The 26434-nt window shown below is 35.9% G+C and overlaps 1 protein-coding gene across 2 annotated transcripts; it reads left to right on the top strand.

The window, feature by feature from the left end:
- The first annotated feature begins 4449 nt into the window (after positions 1-4449).
- LOC117339863 (non-structural maintenance of chromosomes element 4 homolog A-like) lies at positions 4450-20520 on the top strand. Of its 2 annotated transcripts, none has more exons than XM_033901570.1 (10): positions 4450-4598; positions 6503-6583; positions 7028-7158; positions 7546-7670; positions 9054-9159; positions 11976-12069; positions 12621-12712; positions 15332-15380; positions 19239-19330; positions 19476-20520. In XM_033901570.1, the coding sequence occupies exons 1-10, from the start codon at positions 4529-4531 to the stop codon at positions 19539-19541; spliced, it is 906 nt and encodes a 301-aa protein (XP_033757461.1). In that variant the 5' UTR covers positions 4450-4528; the 3' UTR covers positions 19542-20520. The 2 variants fall into 2 exon arrangements, with proteins under 2 accessions (XP_033757461.1, XP_033757462.1); XM_033901571.1 differs by lacking the exon at positions 4450-4598 and adding an exon at positions 5727-5873.
- Positions 20521-26434: the final 5914 nt, after the last annotated feature.

Here is a 26434-nt window from a genome sequence, read left to right as displayed (position 1 = left end):
ACAACAATGTGCATGATAATCAAGACCACATTCCATAAGTTTTTGGTTAATGTGGTAACTTTTGTAGTGGCCAAAATAAAGCGATGTGCTTTTTGTGTGCGTTTAAAATTGACGATGTTTTGGTCTGACGTAATGGCGGCTAATTACAAACTTGGACATGTCGAATAGGACCCAATGGATTTTCGAAAATACGGATAAATGACAACAATGTGCATGATCAATAAGACTATATCCCATAAGTTTGATAGTTTTTGGTTAATGTGGTAACTTCTGTAGTGGCCAAAATAAAGCGATGTGCTTTTTGTGTGCGTTTAAAATTGACGATGTTTTGGTCTGACGTAATGGCGGCTAATTACAAACTTGGACATGTCGAATAGGACCCAATGGATTTTCGAAAATACGGATAAATGACAACAATGTGCATGATCAATAAGACTATATCCCATAAGTTTGATAGTTTTTGGTTAATGTGGTAACTTTTGTAATGGCCAAAATAAAACGATGAGCTTTTTGTTTGCGTTTAAAATTGACGATGTTTTGGTCTGACGTAATGGCGGCTAATTACAAACTTGGACATGTCGAATAGGACCCAATGGATTTTCGAAAATACGGATAAATGACAACAATGTGCATGATCAATAAGACTATATCCCATAAGTTTTTGGTTAATGTGGTAACTTTTGTCTGTATATATGTCTCTGATTTATTACACTGGGAGTTTTACATTATAACCACCAGCATTAAAACTATGCCGTTCATCTTTTTTAAAGATATTTCTTGTTTTTGATTTTCTTTTTAACGGCCTATGGATTAAAGTTATTTTTTTCTACAACTATTCTTGTTGCTTTTTAACAGCTATCCGTGCCAGCAAAATTTTCCGAAAAGTACAATGTATTTTAACATTAAAAATCAACGATTTTCAGTTTTCACGGGGTGATTTTGTGTATCCTGCACTCGAGCTTGACTATTTACGTTTTTTTGCTGATTTTTCGAGATAAACATTTTCATTTTGTGAAATCATTTACACATACAACAAACCTAGCTGGTTTCAAAAATATAAATTTCAATATTATTATAAAATTTGTCTGCAATGATGTGCGTGCAGTTTGATAGTTGCCTTCCGCAGTTCATGTTACTGTTAGAGCGTATGCTACATACTAATCATGTTTTGCTGTTACACTTTTATGACTTCCCTTTACGAAAATAACAATTTTAGTAATTTATTATTTTAATACAGATAACGAAAGAAAATATAAGAAAACAAATCTAGATATAATAGCAAAAGTATAGCATGCAATCTCCGGCACGTATGGGAACTTATGAAATCACTAGCACGGGTATTCTCCTGGAACGGCTCTACCATCAGAAAAAAAAAATATCTTCAGACGGTTGACCTATGCCTAATTTCCTTTTTTAATCGTCTTCTTTTCCCAATCGCGGAACGTTACCTCTCAGTTTAGAAATGTTCGTAGTTACTTCAGAGACCTATATACCAATAGTATATATCAGAGACCTATATACTAATATAGTATATACATGTAGGTCTCTGGTTACTTGTACACGTCTCTGCTTGAAATAAAACACCCAAGTATTGTAAGAAAGCTCTGAGCCTTTCGTATTACGTGATTCTCAATGTAACCCCTCCTTTTCTCGTCATTTTAGCTCTTTTTTATCATCATTATGGCCCACTTTTTTTACTGACTAATTTATAGATTTGTTGAAATAACATAAGGAGCTTCTAGAATGTACATGTACATTGGAATTGAATAGTTTTCTCGGCGCCTGTCTTGGTAGAGTGCAATTTCAATTGTTTTAGATGAGCAGTTTTTAAAGTTGATGATATCAAGCTGATGATTCTAGCTGACTTCTGGGTGATCGAGGAGCCGCTTTCTGGCCTCTCTCTCATTAACCCATCTGTATTGCAAGCCAAGTTGTCATTTATTCGCAGAGCAATGTTGATCAAGTATTTTACCAAATTATATAAGATATCTTATATATTATATAAGATACATTATATTAGATATCTTATATGTTTATGAGATATCTTATATGTTTATAAGATACCAGGCTTATTTAAAGTTTATAAGATATCTTATATAATATCGTCTTGATGGAAGGAAACATTTTTTTCAGTTACCGAGTTATTGATTTATGGAATAGCTTGCCACAAATTGTTGTCAATCATCATCATCATACTTTATTTCCTCCGGTTGGAGATTTTAAATACAAGGAAATCGACATAAAAAAAATCAAATGAACAGAGGAATTAGAAGAAAACGCGAAAAAAATATGTATATACATCCAGATGCAAGCGCGGCATTGAAAGGGATTTTCATGTCCGCGCGAAACAGTTACGTTGGGTTAAGTCAAGACATTACAACAGACATCGCGTAACACGAGCGACAAATCGAACAGATTTCATGAGGAATTGTTCATAGTCTGTATCGTCAATGAAGGGAATTCCTGTATTGGCTCCTAATATGGTGCGGGTGAAGGCAGTAGCATCCATTCTCTCAATGAAAAGGAATACATTTGGACCGAAGGTAATGAGAATATCTTCCATAAAGCACAGGTGCCTGACTCGTTTTTATAAAATAATAACATATAGAGTACATATAAATGATTTATATGTACTCTATATGTTATTATTTTATAAAAACGAGTCAGGCAGCTGTGCATAAAGCTTTGTTTTAGGGCAATATTGACTATACAATCAGCACACAGATGAATTACTGCGACGTCATGAGACATTGTGCAGAGTGGACATTGTTCATCGGCAAGGCCACTAGGCAGAGCCAACACAGAACATATATAATAAATGTTTTGCATATCGGACGGAGATTCCGCAGCATGCCACAAGCTATATAGGTCATATGAGCAATGAAGCTTTTGGAAAAAGGAGAAGTCATTATCATTTGCCATACGTTCCTTGAGAGCCGAGTTTTCGTGGGACCTAATAGTGGATTTCACTATGCGTTTCCATTGGGACTTGGTTGGAAATATGTAAGACCGTAGATATGTCTCCAAATAATAAAGAAGATTGTATTTCCGGAGTACTTTAACTATATCAGGGAAATATCCTTTATGGTTAGCTGGTGTGTTGGGTAACACTGAAATATATAAATGTAGACGTATGGTAAAAATTTGCTTCGGCAGATAGGATTGGTCCATAGCTATCATTTTTTGTAGAAACAGTAGTTTCCTGCGGTCGACTTCTGCTGAGATTCTGAAAAGACCAAGTATAGATTCGGCTATATCTGACCTTGTACGACGCAGTAAACCCAGTATGAGTTTTACAGCGTAGTGTTGAAAACAAGCAATCTTGGAGATTTCTGTTACAGTGAGATTAGTCCAATGTTCACACCCATACAGAATCGACGGTAAAACGACTTTCTTGTAGAGACTGGTTTTAACGACAGGACTTATTGCAGATAAGGAGGGAGCTACACCAACAATAGAATGTAAGGTTCTTCTACCTTTATCACAAGCGTTGTGATACGTTCGGTGTTAGACAGTTTGGACGAAAACACTGTACCCAGGTGAGTTTGGGAGTGTGAGATATCAAGGGTATGATGGCCTAGTGTCCATGTTTCATTCGGATTCCTTGGAATGTAGTTTCCAAATTACTAAAACTTTGCACTTTGTATCACTGAACTCGAACTTCCACTTCATGCTATATTCCTGACAAATGTTCAACAGGTGTTGTAGCGAACGCGGAGATGTGCTGATGAGGGGACACAAATTGTTGTCAATGCTGATTCTGTCATAAAATTTGAAATAATGTTAGATGATCATTGGAAAAATAACCGTTTTTATTCATGAATGTACAGGAACTAATATAAAGCCATTAATTACATAGGAAATATTTATATTATATTATGTATTGATATTGATATGGATGTAGAGGCTTCAAGCCTGCGTCCATTATTTATGCTAATAAATATATATATAAGATATCTCATAAAAGATATGATATCTTATATCTTTTATAAGATATCTTATAAACTTTTCTTTATAAGATATAAGATATCTAATATATATAATAAAATATATATTATAAAGGAAAGTACATTTTGTATATAAGATATCTCATTTATTATATAAGATATCTTTTATAATTATATAAGATATCTTATATAATTTGTATGGTAAAACCCTGTATCAACGTTTCTCCGTGAATGAATGACAACTTGGCTTGCCATATTAATCTATTCCAAGCCATCTTCTTGTTTTTTACCTGATAATCCAGAAACAGTGTTAAATCCATGCATCGTTTCTATTACACTTTTTTTACTGTCTCTTTCGATTAATGTAAAAAGATGACATGGAAAACAACTGATATGATAGACTAATCAACCAATAAGGTCCTACTATATAAAGTCTAGTTGCGGTTAAAGGGAGGTAACTCTAATAAAATATATATTGGCTAATATTTAGAAAGATGGCGGGTAATAGAGTTGTTATTGACGGTGAGGAAGAAGAATACGAGAATTTAAATCGACATGGTTTCAAGCATGGCCAGTTGAACATGACGCAAACAGACGAAGAAAGAAGGAAAATACGGGAAGGATACATGGTTCTCATCAATGATTTAAAAAGTAGGTCGGATCTGTAAAGTGGTCGAGCAAATCATTCGCTCATCATGATCATCAGATTATAGATAATTAGACAGTTGGAGTAGGGAAGACAGTGAGCTGTCTGAGAGTTGTAGTGGGAAATAATGTTTTAAACTTTTGACATTCCAAAACTGTTAAATGCTTTTCCGTTACAACAGAAGCTATGAAGACTTGTAGCTATGACATGACGTTTAATAAATAATGCCGAGCTGACCAAGTGAACACGTGCACATTTATGGGATTTGTAAGCTGTTGTGCCCTTCTTATGCACTACTTGCAAGTTGCTGCTATTGTAGATGATAATCATTTGACACTTTTGACTGTTATCAGTAATTCGAAGTGTCAAAAGCTTTCACATGCATGTACGTATAGTCTACTTTCACTTTCGTTTTAGGACAACTCATAGAATTGTTCTGTCCAATTCACAGGTACATTGCATTTGTACGTATATAAACGTACATGTAGTTGATGTACCATATTTGAAATATCCTTAGGCCTGTAATAAATGACTTTGAAGATTCATATCCGTAGCGGATCCAGGAATTTGAAAAGGGGGGCGGGGTCCAGTAAAATAATGTAGTGGTAATGCGAGCGCCATAGGCACGAGCTGATTTTTTTTGGCGAGGGGGTCTTTGCGCCAAAATTTCTTAAAATGAAATGATTATAGCAAATTTTGCAATCTTTTGGGGGGGGGGGGGGGGGGGATTTTTAAACCTTGAAATCAACTTAGTATATTCTCATTTCTGCCATTTCTAGATATCTGCTTGATGAAAATGTGATGAATAGGCCTATAGCATAGCTACCATTTCTCAGTTCAAGTTACTAAGTATCTCACTGATAGGGATGATCTTGCAAATTGTGGTAATATAATTTAAATTCTAACTGCAATTATTTGAAATTTTGACAAACATGTACATTTTATGAAACACTGTTCTTGCATATTGTGAATTTAATACTTCTGACATAGGACCCATACATAAAGAGGCAATTAATAGAAGGTCTCTTAACATTATTGCAGCTAAGTTCTCCAAATAAAAAAAAAATCAATATCCAATATTCAAACAATATTAATTTTTTTCTGATAATAAACATTAAAAATAATGACACAAATCTTCAAAGTCATATAAATGTACTTTAACTTAAGAGCTATAGCTATAGGAACATCTTTGGATTTGTGAGGATAATGCACAACAAATCCAGCCTCTCGATCATTACAGAGAATAACAATCTGCTGAATGCCGACACATTGGTATACTGGTAAGTAAAAAAAGTGCTTAATCAAATTATGATAAATAACAGCTAGGACAAAAAAATTGTATTTTTTCATTCACAGACTGAGATATTTATATGATAAACTTCATTTCGATTTGGAATCAAAACATTCAAAACTGATAAACCAAAGTTCGACAATATGCAGGTGAAGGCATTATAAAAATACGCTGACTGCCCCTTTTGTTTGAAATTTTGTTTGTAAAATGTGCAGTTTTTTCATATAAATGTCACAGCCTGTAAATGGAAATGCCATTTTGTTCATTATTTTATTTTTAAAAAAGGCTGGCTACCAGCTTTTTTGTTAAGAATTGCTCATTTTAATTCTAATACTAGATTATAATCTCCCCCTTGTTTGAAACTTGGGATCAGACATATATCCTAGGGACCAAAGTCATAAAGGTCAAGTTTATCTATAATTTAACTTTAATATTCTAGAGAAAAGGGGCCAGTCAAAAACCTGTGTACTGTAGCTAGGTTGATCATGTGTAATCTTGATTATGATAAGTAGCCTAAATTAAATGTACCTACATGTAATGTAGTATAATTTATCTTTAGTAAGTTTTGTCACATGTGATATTTGGATAATCTAAATTTTTTTTTTTTTTTTTTTTTAGCAAATAGACATGACTTTATTAGCCCAAGCTCCAACAGGCTGGATGAGGCACTCACAGAGACAGATGAGCTGGTCAAAAATGGTATGTCTTTATTTTAAAATTATTGTGACTGTTATTACCTCCAGTTTGTCAAGGGATTAATGTAGTTTTAATTAGCAACCTAGCTACAGTCAAAATTTCTCAAATGTCACGTTTAGAAAGTTTGTATTTGGGTGTCTGCATGTTTTCTTTGTACATGTATACATTGTTATTACTGAAAGTTAATAGTGCTTTCTGACAAACTTACTGTCATGCAGGCAGTTTCAATTTGATCCAGCTTGTTATGAAAAAAAACCCCAAAAAAACAAAGAAATAAAAAAAAAATGTCCAGGAGGGCATATCACCAGAAAATTGTAGTTCAGATAAAGTAATAAAGTAATGGTGGCCAGTTTATAATCTTATGCAGGTGTCATATGTTAATAAGGGAAATAAATAAAAACAGTTTAAATTTTAGAGTAGAAAATATGCATGTTTTCTTTTCTACAGTGAAGCTATCATCAGAGCGAGTGTTGGATTCCTTGGCTGTACGAATCATTTCAACTTATGGACGCCAAAAAGCCCTGGCTGTTCAGACAGATTTCATAAAGTTTGTGCCAGAAGAGTTTGCTGAAAAACTTGTAAGAACATGTAAATAATAAACGATTTGGTGGTTTCTATTTCATCTGATGTACAGAATAAAAACATTTTGTGGTTACTATTTTATATCTAAGTGTATAGATTATTAGCTGCCATTATCCTGATTCTGACCCTACATGTGTGGAGTGAACTTTTATCATACAACAAGGTTAATATAAAATGTTCACTTTTAGTATTTCCATATAATAAAATTTGTATGTGTAAGGCACTGTGCATTTTATAACTAGATTGCAATTTATATGCAATGACTATAAAGCTGTTACCGGCCCATGTTCATAATACAGCCGTAGCAGAGAGCTTTTGTAGAATATGGAACCTCTGAAAACAAACAGTCCAGTTATTATTTTATGTGTCATTTTTCTGAACAGATCACGTTCATTGGTGGTCGGCATGTTGAGACCCCGGGACCTTTGAAAATATCCAGTGAAGGATGGTCTGCCCTCGGCAAGTCAACACGGAAGTTCTTCAGTAAATCACCAGCATTCCATCTTATGTATGTTTTAAATAAAATAAATTGCTATTAGCATAGTGATTCAGGTAGTAGCATTACAAATTCTTTTCACATAACTATGTACAAATCATTTATCTCTTATCCAGATCAAATATTTCTTATAAATAAAACTAGAAGGATTTAATTTGTTATAACTTCCCACCCAATAAATAAAACTAGAAGGATTTAATTTGTCATAACTTCCCACCCAACAATCCATAATATACACTAATAAGATGGAAGCTGCACATCAGATCAATGATTGAATCTTCCCTGTGCTTTTCCATCCCATGTGATTATTTGGGAGACCCAAACATATTTTAATTGTATCAGACATACTGTATGTTAATTTGATGTTGCATATCTGAGTGGCTGTTCACCATTCTGTTAAAGTAGCTAGGAATATATTGATCAGTGTGTGCCTGTAGGTATTAAATTAGAAGATACAATGTATACCAACAACATATTGACAGTCAAAATTTATTTTCTCAAAGCTCAAGCTGGTTTACAACAGAAATTACTGATTTTCATCTTTGAGACCAAAACTCTGGTCTTTTAATGATTTTGATAACTTGGATAATGTTAAAGTTTTCCCATGACCCCGAGACTCTTGGATATATACTGGACTGTAAATATTTACATGTTCATGCAGCTACACACATCATTACGTTTAATTCTATTGTAAAAACTGGAGAAAATTGTCACCTGAAAAGGAGAAAAAAAAAAGATATAATTAACACAGGATTTAATTGATTTAACATTTAGCTGAATGAGTTTGGTATAACAGAAAAAGTGTAAAACATTGTTTTGAATAAGAAAGGCCATTAAATATGTTTCTACCACAATACCCTGTGTTATTCAACTCTCAGACCATCAGTTAATCATTACAGCTGTTGATTAACAATCTGTTTATACCACACGTGGTATAAACTCTGTATGCATTTTGATTGGCTAACACGGTGAACTTTGACCCAAGCTGCAATTGTTATTGACGTCATCAATAATCTAATGACGTCACATCACCGGGTGCCGGACGTCACCGGTACACTTTATTTGCATACGCGAACTTATACTTGGCCACGTTTCCCTTTGATTCAAGCCGATATTATTGTGGTAGAAACAGGTCACACGACTCGAAATTGTTGGATATGGAATTTATTTCACACTCGTAAGTTATTTTTTAAAAGTTGCAAAAAACACTCGCTAAAGCTCGTGTCTTTTGTAACTTTTAAAAAATAACTTACTCATGTGAAATAAATTCCATATCCAACAACCACTCATTGTGTAACCTCTGTTTATCATATACAGTATGTAGTGGGTATTTCTTTGGTGGAATACTGTTGTTATAGAGGAAATGCCTTTTTAAAAGCAACTGTCATAATTCAGGAGTGGGACCTTTCAAAAAGAGCCAGTTGCCAAGCCTATTAAACCTGTTGTTAAAATTGTGAAGGAAAAAGAACATGATAAAGAAAAGACCACTGTACCAAAAAAGGTAAAATTATGACTTCCCCTGTGTTACATCCTATACCATGCATGATATTGTAAATATGTCAGATTAAAAGATGAAAGATTCTCTAAATGAGTATTGTTGGTAATATACATTGTATGACATTGTATTGGTGATAAAAAGAATCTTACACGAGTCTGTTCCATGGATAGGTATATCTTAACCCAAGTGTAAGAGTTTGACTGATTAGCACAAGGCTGGATATGACTAGATTTAGGAGGATTTGGCTGGATTTAGTGACTAGAGTTAGGAGAATACTACTAGATTAAGGGCAGATGTGAATAGATTTAGGGAAGATTTGACTGGATTTAGGAGAATATAGCTGTATTTAGGAGGATGTGACTAGAGCTACGTGGATGCAACTAGATTTAGGGAGGATTTGACTGGATTAAGGAGGATATAGCCTTATTTATTAGGATGTGGTTGGATTTAGGAGGAAGGATGTGGTTGGATTTAGGAGGAAGGATGTTGCTAGATTTAGGAGAATGCTGCTAGATTTAGTGAGGATGTGACTAGAGTTAGGATGATGTGGCTGGATTTTGGAGGATGTGGCTTGGTTTATTACGATGTGGCTGGATTTAGGAGGAAGGATATTGCTGGATTTAGGAGGAAGGATATTGCTGGATTTAGGAGGAAGGATGTGGCTAGATTTAGGAGAAAGTGACTAGATTTAGAAGAATGTGACTAGATTTTGGAGGATATGGCTAGATTTAGGATGGATGTGACTAGTTTTAGGATGGATGTGACTAGATTTAGGATGGATGTGACTAGATTTAGGAAGGATGTGACTAGATTTAGGAAGGATGTGACTAGATTTAGGAAGGATGTGGCTAGGTTTAGGATGGATGTGACTAGATTTAGGAGGATGTGACTAGATTTAGGAAGGATGTGACTAGATTTAGGATGGATGTGACTAGATTTAGGAGGGATGTGACTAGATTTAGGAAGGATGTGACTAGATTTAGGAAGGATGTGACTAGATTTAGGAGAATGTGACTAGATTTAGGAAGGATGTGACTAGATTTAGGAAGGATGTGACTAGATTTAGGATGGATATGGCTAGATTTAGGAGGATGTGACTAGATTTAGGATGGATGTGGCTAGATTTAGGAGAATGTGACTAGATTTAGGAAGGATGTGACTAGATTTAGGATGGATGTGGCTAGATTTAGGAGGATGTGGCTAAATTTAGGAGGATATGGCTATATTTAGGAAGGATGTGGCTAGATTTAGGAGGATGAGGCTAGATTTAGGAAGAATGTGGCTAGATTTAGGATGGATGTGACTAGATTTAGGATGGATGTGACTAGATTTAGGAGGATGTGACTAGATTGAGATTTAGGAGGATGAGGCTAGATTTAGGAGAATATGGCTATATTTAGGAAGGATGTGGCTATACTTAGGAAGGATGTGGCTAAATTTAGGAACGATGTGACTAGATTTAGGATGATGAGGCTAGATTTACGAAGAATGTGGCTAGATTTAGCAAGGATGTGACTAGATTTAGGAGGATGAGGCTAGATTTAGGAAGGATGTGGCTAAATTTAGGAAGGATGTGACTAGATTTAGGAGGATGAGGCTAGATTTAGGAAGAATGTGGCTAGATTTAGGAGGATGTGGCCAGATTTAGGAGGATGAGGCTAGATTTAGGAAGAATGTGACTAGATTTTGGAGGATATGGCTAGATTTAGGATGGATGTGACTAGTTTAAGGATGGATGTGACTAGATTTAGTATGGATGTGACTAGATTAAGGAAGGATGTGACTAGATTTAGGAAGGATGTGACTAGATTTAGGAAGGATGTGGCTAGGTTTAGGATGGATGTGACTAGATTTAGGAAGGATGTGACTAGATTTAGGAGAATGTGACTAGATTTAGGAAGGATGTGACTAGATTTAGGAAGGATGTGACTAGATTTAGGATGGATGTGGCTAGATTTAGGAGGATGTGACTAGATTTAGGATGGATGTGGCTAGATTTAGGAGAATGTGACTAGATTTAGGAAGGATGTGACTAGATTTAGGATGGATGTGGCTAGATTTAGGAGGATGTGGCTAAATTTAGGAGGATATGGCTTTATTTAGGAAGGATGTGGCTAGATTTAGGAGGATGAGGCTAGATTTAGGAAGAATGTGGCTAGATTTAGGAGGGATGTGACTAGATTTAGGATGGATGTGACTAGATTTAGGAGGATGTGACTAGATTGAGATTTAGGAGGATGAGGCTAGATTTAGGAGGATGTGGCTATACTTATGAAGGATGTGGCTAAATTTAGGAACCATGTGACTAGATTTAGGACGATGAGGCTAGATTTAGGAAGAATGTGGCTAGATTTAGCAAGGATGTGACTAGATTTAGGAAGGATGTGACTAGATTTAGGAGGATGAGGCTAGATTTAGGAAGAATGTGGCTAGATTTAGGAGGATGTGGCCAGATTTAGGAGGATGAGGCTAGATTTAGGAAGAATGTGGCTAGATTTAGGAGGATGTGGCCAGATTTAGGAGGATGAGGCCAGATTTAGGAGGATGAGGCCAGATTTAGGAGGATGAGGCAATGAACATTAAACATATTAAAAGTTTCCTAATTTTGTTCATCGAAATGACTGCTAATATGTACAGTGTACCATCTAACCTTGATGTTGTATTCATATTTTAGTTTTTTGAATTTGAAGGTATTCCATACCATCTTATTACAAAGGGTTATTGCTTAATTTTTGCATGTATTGCCAAACTATATTTCAGGTTTGAATTTCACTTAATCTATTTTTAGTTATTTAATCTATTCACAACTGATCTTTCAGATCGATTCCTTTGATGATGTGGTTGACCTTGGGACATCACAACATGTAGCCAGAGTTTTTAAATTCCTACAGAGTTATTACCAAGAGCTTGGCAGTAAGTATAGTCATATTGCACTGTATCCTAACAGTCCTTTCCTAACTGTCCTATCCGAAAGTGTTCATTGGGGCAAGACACATATAATAACATGGTTGTGACGTCATATTTAATTTAGGATGTCACACTATATATATGATGTTGCATGATTGTTTCTGTAAGAGAAAAATTAGCCCGGGTCAAAGTTTGGACATCTTACGAAGAAATTATATTGAGAGTTTTCACTTATATTATCATAAATATAACTTATGTCACAAACAAAATCTTCCTCAATTATTTCATATATCTCCTGCCTAAAGGCTCATGACATATCAAATTAATGAACTCATTTAATTAATTCCACCTGACATGGCCATTCATGTAAGATCCTTTACATTGTATATGTCAAGGGTAAGTAAATGTTGTAGTCTGTCTTCTCATTGTAACCTTATTGTAATTTTATCCATTTAGTTAAAAAAAAACAAAGTTAGGAAACAGTGATGTCATTTATTACTGTTTATCCAGATGATTTACTCATTTTAGGTGTATTTTCTAATTTTTTTCTGTTGCAGATCGCCCAATTTGTTATTTCAGCTTTGTGCTTGACCCAAAGTCATTCGGTCGCACAGTGGAAAACATATTTCACACTTCATTTCTAGTCATGGTAAGGTTTTAAACCTTTTATGTAATATATCAGTAATATATCAGATAAACCCTGAACAAATCTTACTCCAACTTAAAAGCAAATTCAACAGGTATGAACTAAATGAGGAATATAGGAAACAGATTTGACAACTGACGTGTGTTGTGCTTGTATGGATGTAGTATTTATAAGAAAGCTGCTTAAGAGGACTGCCCATAGTTGTTTGTACAATGTACTATGTATAGTCATTGTGTACAATGTAACACCCATACAGTAGTTGTTTGTGCAATGTACTACACATAGTAGTTTGTACAATGTACTAAACATAGTCGTTTGTACAATGTACTACTCATAGTTGTTTGTACAATGTACTACACATAGTTGTTTGTACAATGCACTACCCATAGTAGTTTGTACAATGTACTACCCATAGTAGTTTGTACAATGTACTACACAGTCATTTGTACAATGTAACACCCATACAGTAGTTGTTTGTACAATGTACTATCCATATATAGTAGTTTGTACAATGTACTACACATAGTAGTTTGTACAATGTACTACACATAGTTGTTTGTACAATGTACTACACATAGTAGTTTGTACCATTTACTACACATAGTTGTTTGTACAATGTAATACCCATAGTTGTTTGTACAATGTACTACACATAGTCGTTTGTACAATGTACTACACATTGTTGTTTGTACAATGTACTACACATAGTAGTTTGTACAATGTACTACACATAGTAGTTTGTACAATGTACTACACATAGTTGTTTGTACAATGTAATACCCATAGTTGTTTGTACAATGTACTACACATAGTCGTTTGTACAATGTACTACACATAGTTGTTTGTACAATGTACTACACATAGTTGTTTGTACAATGTACTACACATAGTTGTTTGTACAATGTAATACCCATAGTCGTTTGTACATTGTACTACACATAGTCGTTTGTACAATGTACTACACATAGTTGTTTGTACAAAGTACTACACATAGTAGTTTGTACAATGTACTACACATAGTAGTTTGTACAATGTACTACACATAGTTGTTTGTACAATGTACTACACATAGTTGTTTGTACAATGTACTACACATAGTCGTTTGTACAATGTACTACACATAGTTGTTTGTACAATGTACTTCTCATAGTTGTTTGTACAATGTACTTCTCATAGTTGTTTGTACAATGTACTTCTCATAGTTGTTTGTACAATGTACTACACATACATTTGTAGTTGTTTGTACAATGTACAGTACTACCAATAGTCCTTTTTACTACCCATAGCCTTTTTTATCCATGTACATTTTAGTCTTTTGTACCCATAGTCCTTTCCTACATGTATGTGTATTGGGAACTGAAATCATATTTGAATGACTTCTATAATAAGTGGAAGCTATTTCAAGTATGACATTTGAAATGTACCTCCATACAAACAATATATTATAATGTTGAGATCTGTGTGTCTATATATTGCACATTCCCTTGAGTAACCCTCTTTATATTATAGTTTTGTGAAATAGAAGTACATAACAGGTATTTTTAACGTCAAGATGCCTTTGGCACCTGCTGTTAAAGTCATGGTGGTAAATCTTGTTAGTCACACTTTTGTTTCCGGCTAACAACTTCTCTTTTTTGTAATACAAATGATATTCATCCGCAGCCTAATATAGTTCCTATTTTAACAACAAATATTGATACTATTTAACTGGTGGTTCCCGTGTTTACTGCAATTATTTAAATTGAAATATAAATGTTGGGTGTTCTAGATCATTTTAGACTATAAATATAAACATTTTCCTCAGTATATACAATTTAGTTGACGTAGGATTACGTAGTTCTGTCTCAATCCTGCCTTGAAAATGAAAGTAAAAAAAAAGTTTGATCGTCGTGGAAATTTACATGCGTCCCCAGAGAAACTATCCACATGTCTTAGACTCATATGTCCATCCTGAGATCATGTATGCAGGAACATTTCATATTGGCGTCTTGTTTGTCAAAACTGTAGGCCTATATATATGTCTCGTCGGACAGCGTGTTGGAAAGCGTGACCGACAACGCGACCACAGTTTTTCTGTCGGAGGTAAAATATTTGCATTTTCAATGTCACTAGGGGTCATAAAATAGATGTTTGCTAGGCCTAATTATCATCTAACAATATGAATAAAAAAACTTAGGCTGTGTACATCTTGGATTTTATCTCTGGTTGTACATGTGACTGTTAATAGACCGATTTGTCCTTCAGTTGATTTTTTTTCCAAAGTTTACAAGCAGCTTTACTGATTCAGAAGTATATCATTAGGTTAGGGAAAGAAGTATACTCAGGTATTGGAAAGTTTTCAACAGATAAATATGTTATACATGTTATCCTGAATATCTATAGAATAGGAATAATCAGATTAAGACATTTCATCTGATACAAATGTAGCTGTCTGACTATAAAATCCAATTAAAATTATGATCTCTGACTCTGACGTTTCTCAGGGCCTTTTGCCTTTGATCTGTAAGAATATGTAGGAAATTCCTGTGGCTACTGAAGGAAGATCATACTTTTCAGATTTATGAAATACAATGTATAATATTTAGAGTTAAGATAATGAAAATCAGATTTAAAATTTTCTAGCGAGGATTAGCAAAGGTGTCACTTGATGAGGATAAGCTACCGCAGATTGGTAAGTGTAACAGATGAAGTTATACCTGTAAGTGTGAAAGATGGAGTTATACCTGTAAGTGTGACCGACAGAGTTATACCTGTAAGTGTGTTATACCTGTAAGTGTGACCGACAGAGTTATACCTGTAAGTGTGACAGATGGAGTTATACCTGTAAGTGTGACAGACAGAGTTATAACTGTAAGTGTGACAGATGGAGTTATACCTGTAAGTGTGACAGATGGAGTTATACCTGTAAGTGTGACCGACAGAGTTATACCTGTAAGTGTGACAGACGGAGTTATACCTGTAAGTGTGACAGACGGAGTTATACCTGTAAGTGTGACAGATAGAGTTATACCTGTAAGTGTGACAGATGGAGTTATACCTGTAAGTGTGACAGATGAAGTTATACCTGTAAGTGTGACAGATGAAGTTATACCTGTAAGTGTGACAGACAGAGTTATAACTGTAAGTGTGTTATACCTGTAAGTGTGTTATACCTGTAAGTGTGTTATACCTGTAAGTGTGACCGACAGAGTTATACCTGTAAGTGTGACCGACAGAGTTATACCTGTAAGTGTGACCGACAGAGTTATACCTGTAAGTGTGACAGATGGAGTTATACCTGTAAGTGTGACAGACGGAGTTATACCTGTAAGTGTCACAGGTGGTGTTATACCTGTAAGTGTGTTATACCTGTAAGTGTGACAGATGGAGTTATACCTGTAAGTGTGACAGATGAAGTTATACCTGTAAGTGTGACAGATGGAGTTATACTGTATACCTGGTATTTTTCGCCCCAGCTTATTTTCGCCCTTGAGCAACACAAAAGATATTCACCCCGTTTTAATTTCGCCCTAAACTACTTTTAAGAAATGTATTTTCCTCGTTCACAATCGGAAAATTCCGTTCGGAATTCTCGATACAATTGCACTCGGAACACTCAATTTTCTTTTCTTTGCATATCTCGCTGAGGAGTGAAATGTAATCAGGTGTGAAATATAAAACGTTTACCTGTGTTCAGATTTACTTTTAGCCTATATTGATTCAAATAGTATCAGGTATGCATGGTCGATTTTAAGCAAACACGATGAGTGGTAAATTCGCCGTGCCGTGACTAATTAGAAGTCTACTGACCAGTGTTTTCTTTTGTTCATTTGTCATCGATTGAAGCCACAAGCGACGGTGAACTCATAAAATCAGTCTTCACAATAGCAAGAAATTAATGCTAATTTGTGTGCATCATTTTAAAAGATTATTGGATTTTAAAAGTTACTTAGTATTTATAGGTTTTTTTAAAATCAAATATAAACCTAGTACGCTGTCTTAGCCCTTATTCTCGATTAACTCCACGTGATATCGCAAATTTACTAGGCCTAAATTAATATCTAGATTTTATTTCACATGCATAGATGGGAATAAAACAATAACTTATTTTATAAACTTAGTGTAAATATATAACATGTGTTGCTTGTAAGTGTATAGGATAAAACACACTTGAAAAGTACGAGGCTATGTTTTGGATCCAAGGGCGAAAATGGCGAAAATTAAACGGGGGCGAAAATTACATACCTGTAAGTGTGACAGATGGAGTTATACCTGTAAGTGTGACAGATGGAGTTATACATTGTACCTGTAAGTGTATTATACCTGTAAGTGTGTTATACCTGTAAGTGTGACAGACAGAGTTATACCTGTAAGTTTGTTATACCTGTAAGTGTGTTATACCTGTAAGTGTGACAGATGGAGTTACACCTGTAAGTGTGTTATACCTGTAAGTGTGTTATACCTGTAAGTGTGACAGATGGAGTTATACCTGTAAGTGTGACAGATGGAGTTACACCTGTAAGTGTGTTATACCTGTAAGTGTGTTATACCTGTAAGTGTGACAGATGGAGTTATACCTGTAAGTGTGACAGATGGAGTTATACCTGTAAGTATGACAGATGGAGTTATACCTGTAAGTCTGACAGATGGAGTTATACCTGTAAGTGTGACCGACAGTTATACCTGTAAGTGTGACAGGTGGTGTTATACCTGTAAGTGTGACAGACGGAGTTATACCTGTAAGTGTGACCGACAGAGTTATACCTGTAAGTGTGACAGATGGAGTTATACCTGTAAGTGTGACAGATGGAGTTATACCTGTAAGTGTGACCAACAGAGTTATACCTGTAAGTGTGTTATACCTGTAAGTGTGACAGACAGAGTTATACCTGTAAGTGTGACAGACGGAGTTATACCTGTAAGTGTGACAGACAGAGTTATAACTGTAAGTGTGACAGACGGAGTTATACCTGTAAGTGTGACAGATGGAGTTATACCTGTAAGTGTGACAGATAGAGTTATACCTGTAAGTGTGTTATACCTGTTAGTGTGACAGATGGAGTTACACCTGTAAGTGTGTTATACCTGTAAGTGTGACATAGATGGGAATAAAACAATAACTTATTTTATAAACTTAGTGTAAATATATAACATGTGTTGCTTGTAAGTGTATAGGATAAAACACACTTGAAAAGTACGAGGCTATGTTTTGGATCAAAGGGCGAAAATGGCGAAAATTAAACGGGGGCGAAAATTACATACCTGTAAGTGTGACAGATGGAGTTATACCTGTAAGTGTGACAGATGGAGTTATACATTGTACCTGTAAGTGTATTATACCTGTAAGTGTGTTATACCTGTAAGTGTATTATACCTGTAAGTGTGTTATACCTGTAAGTGTGACAGACAGAGTTATACCTCTAAGTTTGTTATACCTGTAAGTGTGTTATACCTGTAAGTGTGACAGATGGAGTTACACCTGTAAGTGTGTTATACCTGTAAGTGTGTTATACCTGTAAGTGTGACAGATGGAGTTATACCTGTAAGTGTGACAGATGGAGTTACACCTGTAAGTGTGTTATACCTGTAAGTGTGTTATACCTGTAAGTGTGACAGATGGAGTTATACCTGTAAGTGTGACAGATGGAGTTATACCTGTAAGTATGACAGATGGAGTTATACCTGTAAGTGTGACAGATGGAGTTATACCTGTAAGTGTGACCGACAGAGTTATACCTGTAAGTGTGACAGATGGAGTTATACCTGTAAGTCTGACAGATGGAGTTATACCTGTAAGTGTGACCGACAGTTATACCTGTAAGTGTGACAGGTGGTGTTATACCTGTAAGTGTGACAGACGGAGTTATACCTGTAAGTGTGACCGACAGAGTTATACCTGTAAGTGTGACAGATGGAGTTATACCTGTAAGTGTGACAGATGGAGTTATACCTGTAAGTGTGACCAACAGAGTTATACCTGTAAGTGTGTTATACCTGTAAGTGTGACAGACAGAGTTATACCTGTAAGTGTGACAGACGGAGTTATACCTGTAAGTGTGACAGACAGAGTTATAACTGTAAGTGTGACAGACGGAGTTATACCTGTAAGTGTGACAGATGGAGTTATACCTGTAAGTGTGACAGATAGAGTTATACCTGTAAGTGTGTTATACCTGTTAGTGTGACAGATGGAGTTACACCTGTAAGTGTGTTATACCTGTAAGTGTGACATACGGAGTTATACCTGTAAGTGTGGCCGACAGAGTTATACCTGTAAGTGTGGCCGACAGAGTTATACCTGTAAGTGTGTTATACCTGTAAGAACAGAATCGATAAAGATGACTAATGATAAAGAAATAGAAGAACAGAACTGATAAAGATGATTAAAAATAAAGAAATAGAAGAACAGAACTGATAAGATGACTAATGATAAAGAAATAGAAGAACAGAACTGATAAGATGACTAATGATAAAGATATAGAAGAACAGAACTGATAAAAATGACTAATGATAAAGAGTAGCATGATAAAAATTGTCACTTTTTATTTAGAACCTGTCCAGAATGAGGAAAATGGTGAAGGATTCTTAGTAAACCAAAGAAACCACCAGACAATTATAACAATAACACCAGCTGATTGGAAGGTACAGTATATATAAAAAAAAACTCTTTTAATTGTATCATTTATTATAGTTTTGTGAAATAGAAGTACATAACAGGTATTTTCTGTAAGAATATGTAGGAAATTCATGCGACTACTTTTTACCTAATTTTTATGATTTCATCCAGGAACTGGTAGAAAGTTTTAGCGTGGAAAATGCAGCAATTTCACACACAAGCCAGGCTACTACGTAAACAGTCTTAAAAACAAAGCGTAATCTAGCTATGTGGTACATGTGTGACATACTACTGGTGAGATGGTTGATGTCAAGATACTAGTGGAGACAGCTGATGTCAGTAATGCTGGAGGGAGATGGCTGATGTCAGTAATGCTGGAGGGAGATGGCTGATATCAGTACTGCTGGAGGGAGTTGGCTGATATCAGTACTACTGGAGGGAGTTGGCTGATATCAGTACTACTGGAGGGAGTTGGCTGATATCAGTACTACTGGGAGATACACAGCTGATATCAGTACTGCTGGAGGGAGACAGCTGATATCAGTACTACTGGGAGATACACAGCTGATATCAGTACTGCTGGAGGGAGACAGCTGATATCAGTACTGCTGGAGGGAGATGGCTGATATCAGTAATGCTGGAGGGAGATGGCTGATATCAGTACTGCTGGAGGGAGATGGCTGATGTCAGTAATGCTGGAGGGAGATGGCTGATATCAGTACTGCTGGAGGGAGTTGGCTGATATCAGTACTACTGGAGGGAGATGGCTGATATCAGTACTGCTGGAGGGAGATGGCTGATATCAGTAATGCTGGAGGGAGATGGCTGATATCAGTACTGCTGGAGGGAGATGGCTGATGTCAGTAATGCTGGAGGGAGATGGCTGATATCAGTACTGCTGGAGGGAGTTGGCTGATATCAGTACTACTGGAGGGAGTTGGCTGATATCAGTACTACTGGGAGATACACAGCTGATATCAGTACTGCTGGAGGGAGACAGCTGATATCAGTACTGCTGGAGCGAGATGGCCGATATCAGTACTGCTGGAGCGAGATGGCCGATATCAGTACTGCTGGAGCGAGATGGCCTATATCAGTACTGCTGGAGAGACCGCTGATATCAGTACTACTGGGAGATACATAGCTGATATCAGTACTACACTACTGGAGAGAGGAACAACTGATATCAATACTACTGGAGGGAGACATGATATCAGTACTGCAGGAGAAAGACAGCTGATATCAGTACTGCTGGGAGATACACAGCTGATATCAGTACTACTGGGAGATACACAGCTGATATCGTACTACTGGGAGATACACAGCTGATATCGTACTACTGGGAGATACACAGCTGATATCAGTACTACTGGGAGATACACAGCTGATATCAGTACTACTGGGAGATACACAGCTGATATCAGTACTGCTGGAGAGAGACAGGTGATACATGTATCTGTACTAATGTAGAGAGGACGGCTGATATGAACGTTATTTTCTCATGCTAAATGCATAGAATCAAAATATAATGAAAATTTAGAGTGAGCATTATGTAATTATGGGTGCGTAATGTGTTTGCATTTACTTTCCTATCCTCAAGTTTCCCACTTGTCTTTAATACATATTTTGTCCATTCTGTTTAATAACTGATCATTGTAGGTAATGCTGTCATGAATGTTTTCTCAGGAATGTGCATGTGTGTTAAGTATTAAAAAATATATTGACAAAACCTACAATGTACTGTTTACATTGTGCTTTTTAGACTACAATGTAAACAGTACATTGTAGGTTTTGTGTGGAGAACAGTGATGTGGTTCATTACTTGTCTGTCCAGATAGCCTTTACATATAAACTGTTAACCTATATGATATTATCTGTTCTTGTGTATACTGCACACTTCTGAATTATGGAGTTAAATTATTAGTATTTAATATTTCATTTCTCATTGTAATCATGAATATAATTATTGCAACAGAAATATGTAAAATATGTTTTTGATCAATCTAATTAAAATCTAGATGGCCATTCTAAATACGTTACATGTACATGAACATCTAACAACATCCCATAAGGGGTCACGTTCTGATGACCTTTGAGGTGTGTGTATTTCACTTTCAGGGCGAATCGTCAATTTGTCGATGTCATCGAAGCAAACCATTTTGGTCATGGCATGCATCTGAAGCAAACCATTTCGGCACAGCATGTATATAGCAATATGTTTTGTGACATGAAACAAATTGACAGATTATGCAAGCTATGCACTCTAGTCATGCTAATTCGGACATATATAATTCACTTCCAAGATTCTGGAAGTAGTCATTTAAATTACTAATCCAAAAGGTCACCCCGACGTGACCCCTTATGGGTATTTTGTTAGACTTTCATGTAACGTGATGAAAATGACCATCTATATTTTAATTAGATTGGTTTTTGATGTGAAGAATTTCCTGGCAACATTTTACAATTTCTGCTCTACTAGAGTTACCTCCCTTCGTCTGGAAGTTTTGTAAAATAAAATTCCTGGAAAGCGAAATTTCTCAGAAAAAAAGGATGTATGTGATCAAAAAGTTGCAGTATATATTTAGCAATGTGATGTTAATGTGTTTTGTCATTGAAAGATGAAGACTTGACATGGTGTAACATTTCATTATTCTACATATGCAAGTAATCAAACATAACATTACTACTCCAAACCATCAAACGGTTACCAGCAATTTATTTTTTGCATTTTTCATTGCAACTGTGATATTTGTGTGTAGATCCAGAGACATATATACAGATCTCTATTTGCCCTTGTGTTTACATAGTGGCCCCTGACCTTCCCACAATCCTTTGCGGTCGCTCGGTTCAGTCCTCACTAGACGCCATATTGGAGAAAACTTGAAAACCAGACACATAATTATCGATAATTTCTATTTGAAATCATCACCAAGATCCAATTATGTGCGTTAATTTTATTAATATCAAAGTGCAGAAGTGTCATCAATATGAAATATATCACAATTTGCTGTCCAAGTATTTGTATTTTGAGTATGAAAGTCAAGCACAACGCAGGAAAGATCGGCGGGAATCTCCAATTTTCGAAAAGTCCCTATGGGGTTTTCGAGAATACGGATAAATGACAACAATGTGCATGATAATCAAGACCACATTCCATAAGTATGATTGTTTTTGGTTAATGTGGTAACTTTTGTAGTGGCCTAAATAAAACGATGTGCTTTTTGTGTGCGTTTAAAATTGACGATGTTTTGGTCTGACGTAATGGCGGCTAATTACAAACTTGGACATGTCGAATAGGACCCAATGGATTTTCGAAAATACGGATAAATGACAACAATGTGCATGATCAATAAGACTATATCCCATAAGTTTGATAGTTTTTGGTTAATGTGGTAACTTTTGTAGTGGCCAAAATAAAACGATGTGCTTTTTGTGTGTGTTTAAAATTGACGATGTTTTGGTCTGACGTAATGGCGGCTAATTACAAACTTGGACATGTCGAATAGGACCCAATGGATTTTCGAAAATACGGATAAATGACAACAATGTGCATGATCAATAAGACTATATCCCATAAGTTTGATAGTTTTTGGTTAATGTGGTAACTTTTGTAGTGGCCAAAATAAAACGATGTGCTTTCTGTGTGTATTTGAAATGACGATGTTTTGGTCTGACGTAATGTCGGATTGACCAGAACATGTCGAATAAGTTCCAATACATCGATACACACATGCGCAAAGCCCGATTTACCCGCGCTCGCTTGGTTTGATAGGAGACAGGACGCTCTCGATAAGGGATATGCTTGAGTGGTCACGAATAAAGGGAGCCACTACGTGTACGGGGAAATAGCGATGTTACTTATCTCTCTGTATATATGTCTCTGGTAGATCTAGGTACAATCTTCGCAAATTCATGTATATGTATTAATTGAAATAAAAGAACACTGTTATTTGGCAAAACTTTGTTGCTGAGAAATAATCTATGGAAGTGAAATGGAAAGATAATCGTGAATAAGAACATGAATTGGTTAGCATTTATCAGTATACAATGTCTGTACCGGGGTTAATCATTAAAATCTTCTCTACAAACACCCTTGAGGAGGCATTTTGATTTTTGTATGTTGATTATTAGAAATCAAAACCTTTTTGAAAAGTACTTGGTACATGTAACTTCTTTATATTTTATTTATGTTGTTAATGTTTCTTTTAAGTTTCAATTATTGATGTATGACATGTTTTATAAGATTTTTGTCAAGACAACAAACCGTAGTGACATGCTGTGTTAATCACTTTGTTGTCAAGACAACAAACAGTAGTGACATACTGTGTAACTCACTTTGTTGTCAAGACAACAAACAGTAGTGACATGCTGTGTAACTCACTTTGTTGTCAAGAAAACAAACCGTAGTGACATGCTGTGTAAATCACTTTGTTGTCAAGACAACAAACAGTATTGACATACAGTGTAAATCACTTTGTTGTCAAGACAACGAACAGTAGTGACTTGCAGTTATAACGAGATTTGTTGTCTAGTTATAACGAGACTAATATTGTCTCGTTATAACGAGATTTTTTTTCGTTATCATCGAGATTCGTTATCTCGTGATAACGAGATTTGTTGTCTAGTCATAACAAGATTTGTGTTCTAGTTATATCGAGATTTAGGTGATTTTGTGTCTCGTTATAACGAGATAGCTTTGTTAAATTTATTTTGAATGTTACATGATATGTTTAGTAGTAGCTTTAATAGTGATATGTTGTGTTTGTTACATATATTTAAGGTTTATTACCAGCAGATAGCATACTTATTCTAGTCATGTATTTAATACGTATGTTGTTATTAAATAATTCCTTACACGAACACAAATGTTTATAATAAAACTACATTGTATTAATGAAGAATTGTTTCTAATTTTATTTAAAAAAATCAAATGACCTCTAGATTAAAGATAGGAGGCCTAGGCCTGTACCATGCCTTGAGGACGCTAAACCCGGAAAGTAATACTATGACCTTTGATCAAGTCCACAGACGTCAAATTTGTGAAACATCTTTATAGAGTTCTAATTAAACAAGAGAAATTTGGCTGGCATGTTCCTGGTACGACACCACCGACATAGTTTGTGACAAGAAATGACCTTGACTAGTATTCAAGGTGACGGGTCTAAATTTGTTTAAACACTCTAACAACTTTGATTAACTGAAAACAGAGAATAATTTAAGTAGAGAATACCAGGTGAGCGATGCTGGCTCAGGGGGCCTCTTGTTCATCTACGGCTTTAATATAATAATGGCGACATGCGATACTGTGCCCAACTTATAATTTTGTATTTTTAAGCCATTCCCATGACGTTTCCTCTGTATTTGGTTTCATCACTAATGCATTACCTCCCCAAATAGACCCACTGTTGACCTATCTAACATTGTACTGGACCGTAACTATCGCCGCCCTGTACGAGTGTTTCTTTTTAATTGTTTTGGCTTGGAAAATCCGACCTACAAATTATGGATAGTATTTACCTTCCTATCTCGCTGTCAATCAATATATTGTAAGGCAAGAAGAATGAAAAATCACGTGTGGTGACATTTGGAACTCGACTATTATGTATGCTCCTCGGGATGGTTGTCATTTCCTCATTCGTTGGTAGATCATGTTCATCTTTACATTCGACTAATTAAAAGTTTTGAAGCGTATTTGACCACCCTGAATCGATGATTTGATAATACTCGGAATCGTGTAAATATTTAAACACGTGCATACGTAACCAACCACTTAACTGTCTGCAAACGAATTATGAATTTGGATTTTATGTGTAACCACACCCGATTCCAACTCGAGTCGAAGAGGCTTCATACATTTTTTAACAGTATACGTTATGTTGATGTACTGTGAGACATTATTATTAGCGTGGAAATATTTAAAACACATATTCAACTAGTCCAGTATAGTCTTTGAAATCACTTGCCTATGTAACGTAACGGTCTCAAAGTGGGAATAGTAGGATTGACCTTTAACCTGCCATTTATTTGTACAGGTACATGTACGTTTCGGAGCGACATGTGCGTCGTTTCGTTTACTTGTGTCATATAAGTCCAGATGCGATCAAAGAATGACAGACGGGCAAAGTAACTATATTCGAAACACGTCATCGTTGACGGTTCGTTCTTTAGTTCCTATAGAAACCAGTTTTGATGTCTCCATTCTCGGACTTCAATAATTATACGTCATACAATGTACAAGACTACTGGAGAATGTACTTTTAGCACATCACACAGGATGCCGAAGGGCATAATCTAATTATCGGTACTATGGCTTTGGCACGTACACTTAAACTATTTGGATTTTGAACTACAGCTTGTGACATTTAAAGTTCAATTGACAACATTGCACAGACTGAAAGGGCATGTTCAACATCCAACAGTTATCAAATTCATGATACCTATATAAAACAATGCATTGGAGTCAAATGAAGTCAAAGTTTTGATCTCGTCTTTGTGAAAAATAGGGCCAATCACGTCTCTGTTGGTGCCATTCCACTAAAGATGTTCAAAATACATTGTTCTTGTTATTTAATTAAGCTTTCTTTATGTAAATCTTTAATCAGAGTTTCTGATAAGCTTTAAGTCGTATTAGCCAATTTAAATTAGTAAAGCAGTTGACTATCACTAAACAGAAGAAAATATAGTGGTTTTTACATGTACCATTCCACCTGAACAGACATAAATAGGGTGATTATTACGTTTTAGTCCACCTATGACTATGATAGGTTTGACTGTTCTCAAAGGCTTCCCCCTACCCCGGAATGATAGTTTTCACTGTTTCCTCAGGGCTTCCTCCTACCACGGGATGATAGGTTTGACTGTTCCCCAGGGGTCCTCCTACCTCGGGATGATAGGTTTGACTGTTCCCCAGCGGTCCTCCTTCCCCGGGATGATAGGTTTGACTGTTCCCCAGCGGTCCTCCTACCTCGGGATGATAGGTTTGACTGTTCCCCAGCGGTCCTCCTACCTCGGGATGATAGGTTTGACTGTTCCCCAGCGGTCCTCCTACCTCGGGATGATAGGTTTGACTGTTCCCCAGCGGTCCTCCTTCCCCGGGATGATAGGTTTGACTGTTCCCCAGGGGTCCTACC

Source organism: Pecten maximus, chromosome 12 (genome assembly GCF_902652985.1).
Source record: "Pecten maximus chromosome 12, xPecMax1.1, whole genome shotgun sequence".
Taxonomy (NCBI): Eukaryota; Metazoa; Mollusca; class Bivalvia; order Pectinida; family Pectinidae; genus Pecten; species Pecten maximus.
Note: the sequence above shows the minus strand (reverse complement) of the source record. Positions and strands in the feature narration are given on the sequence as shown.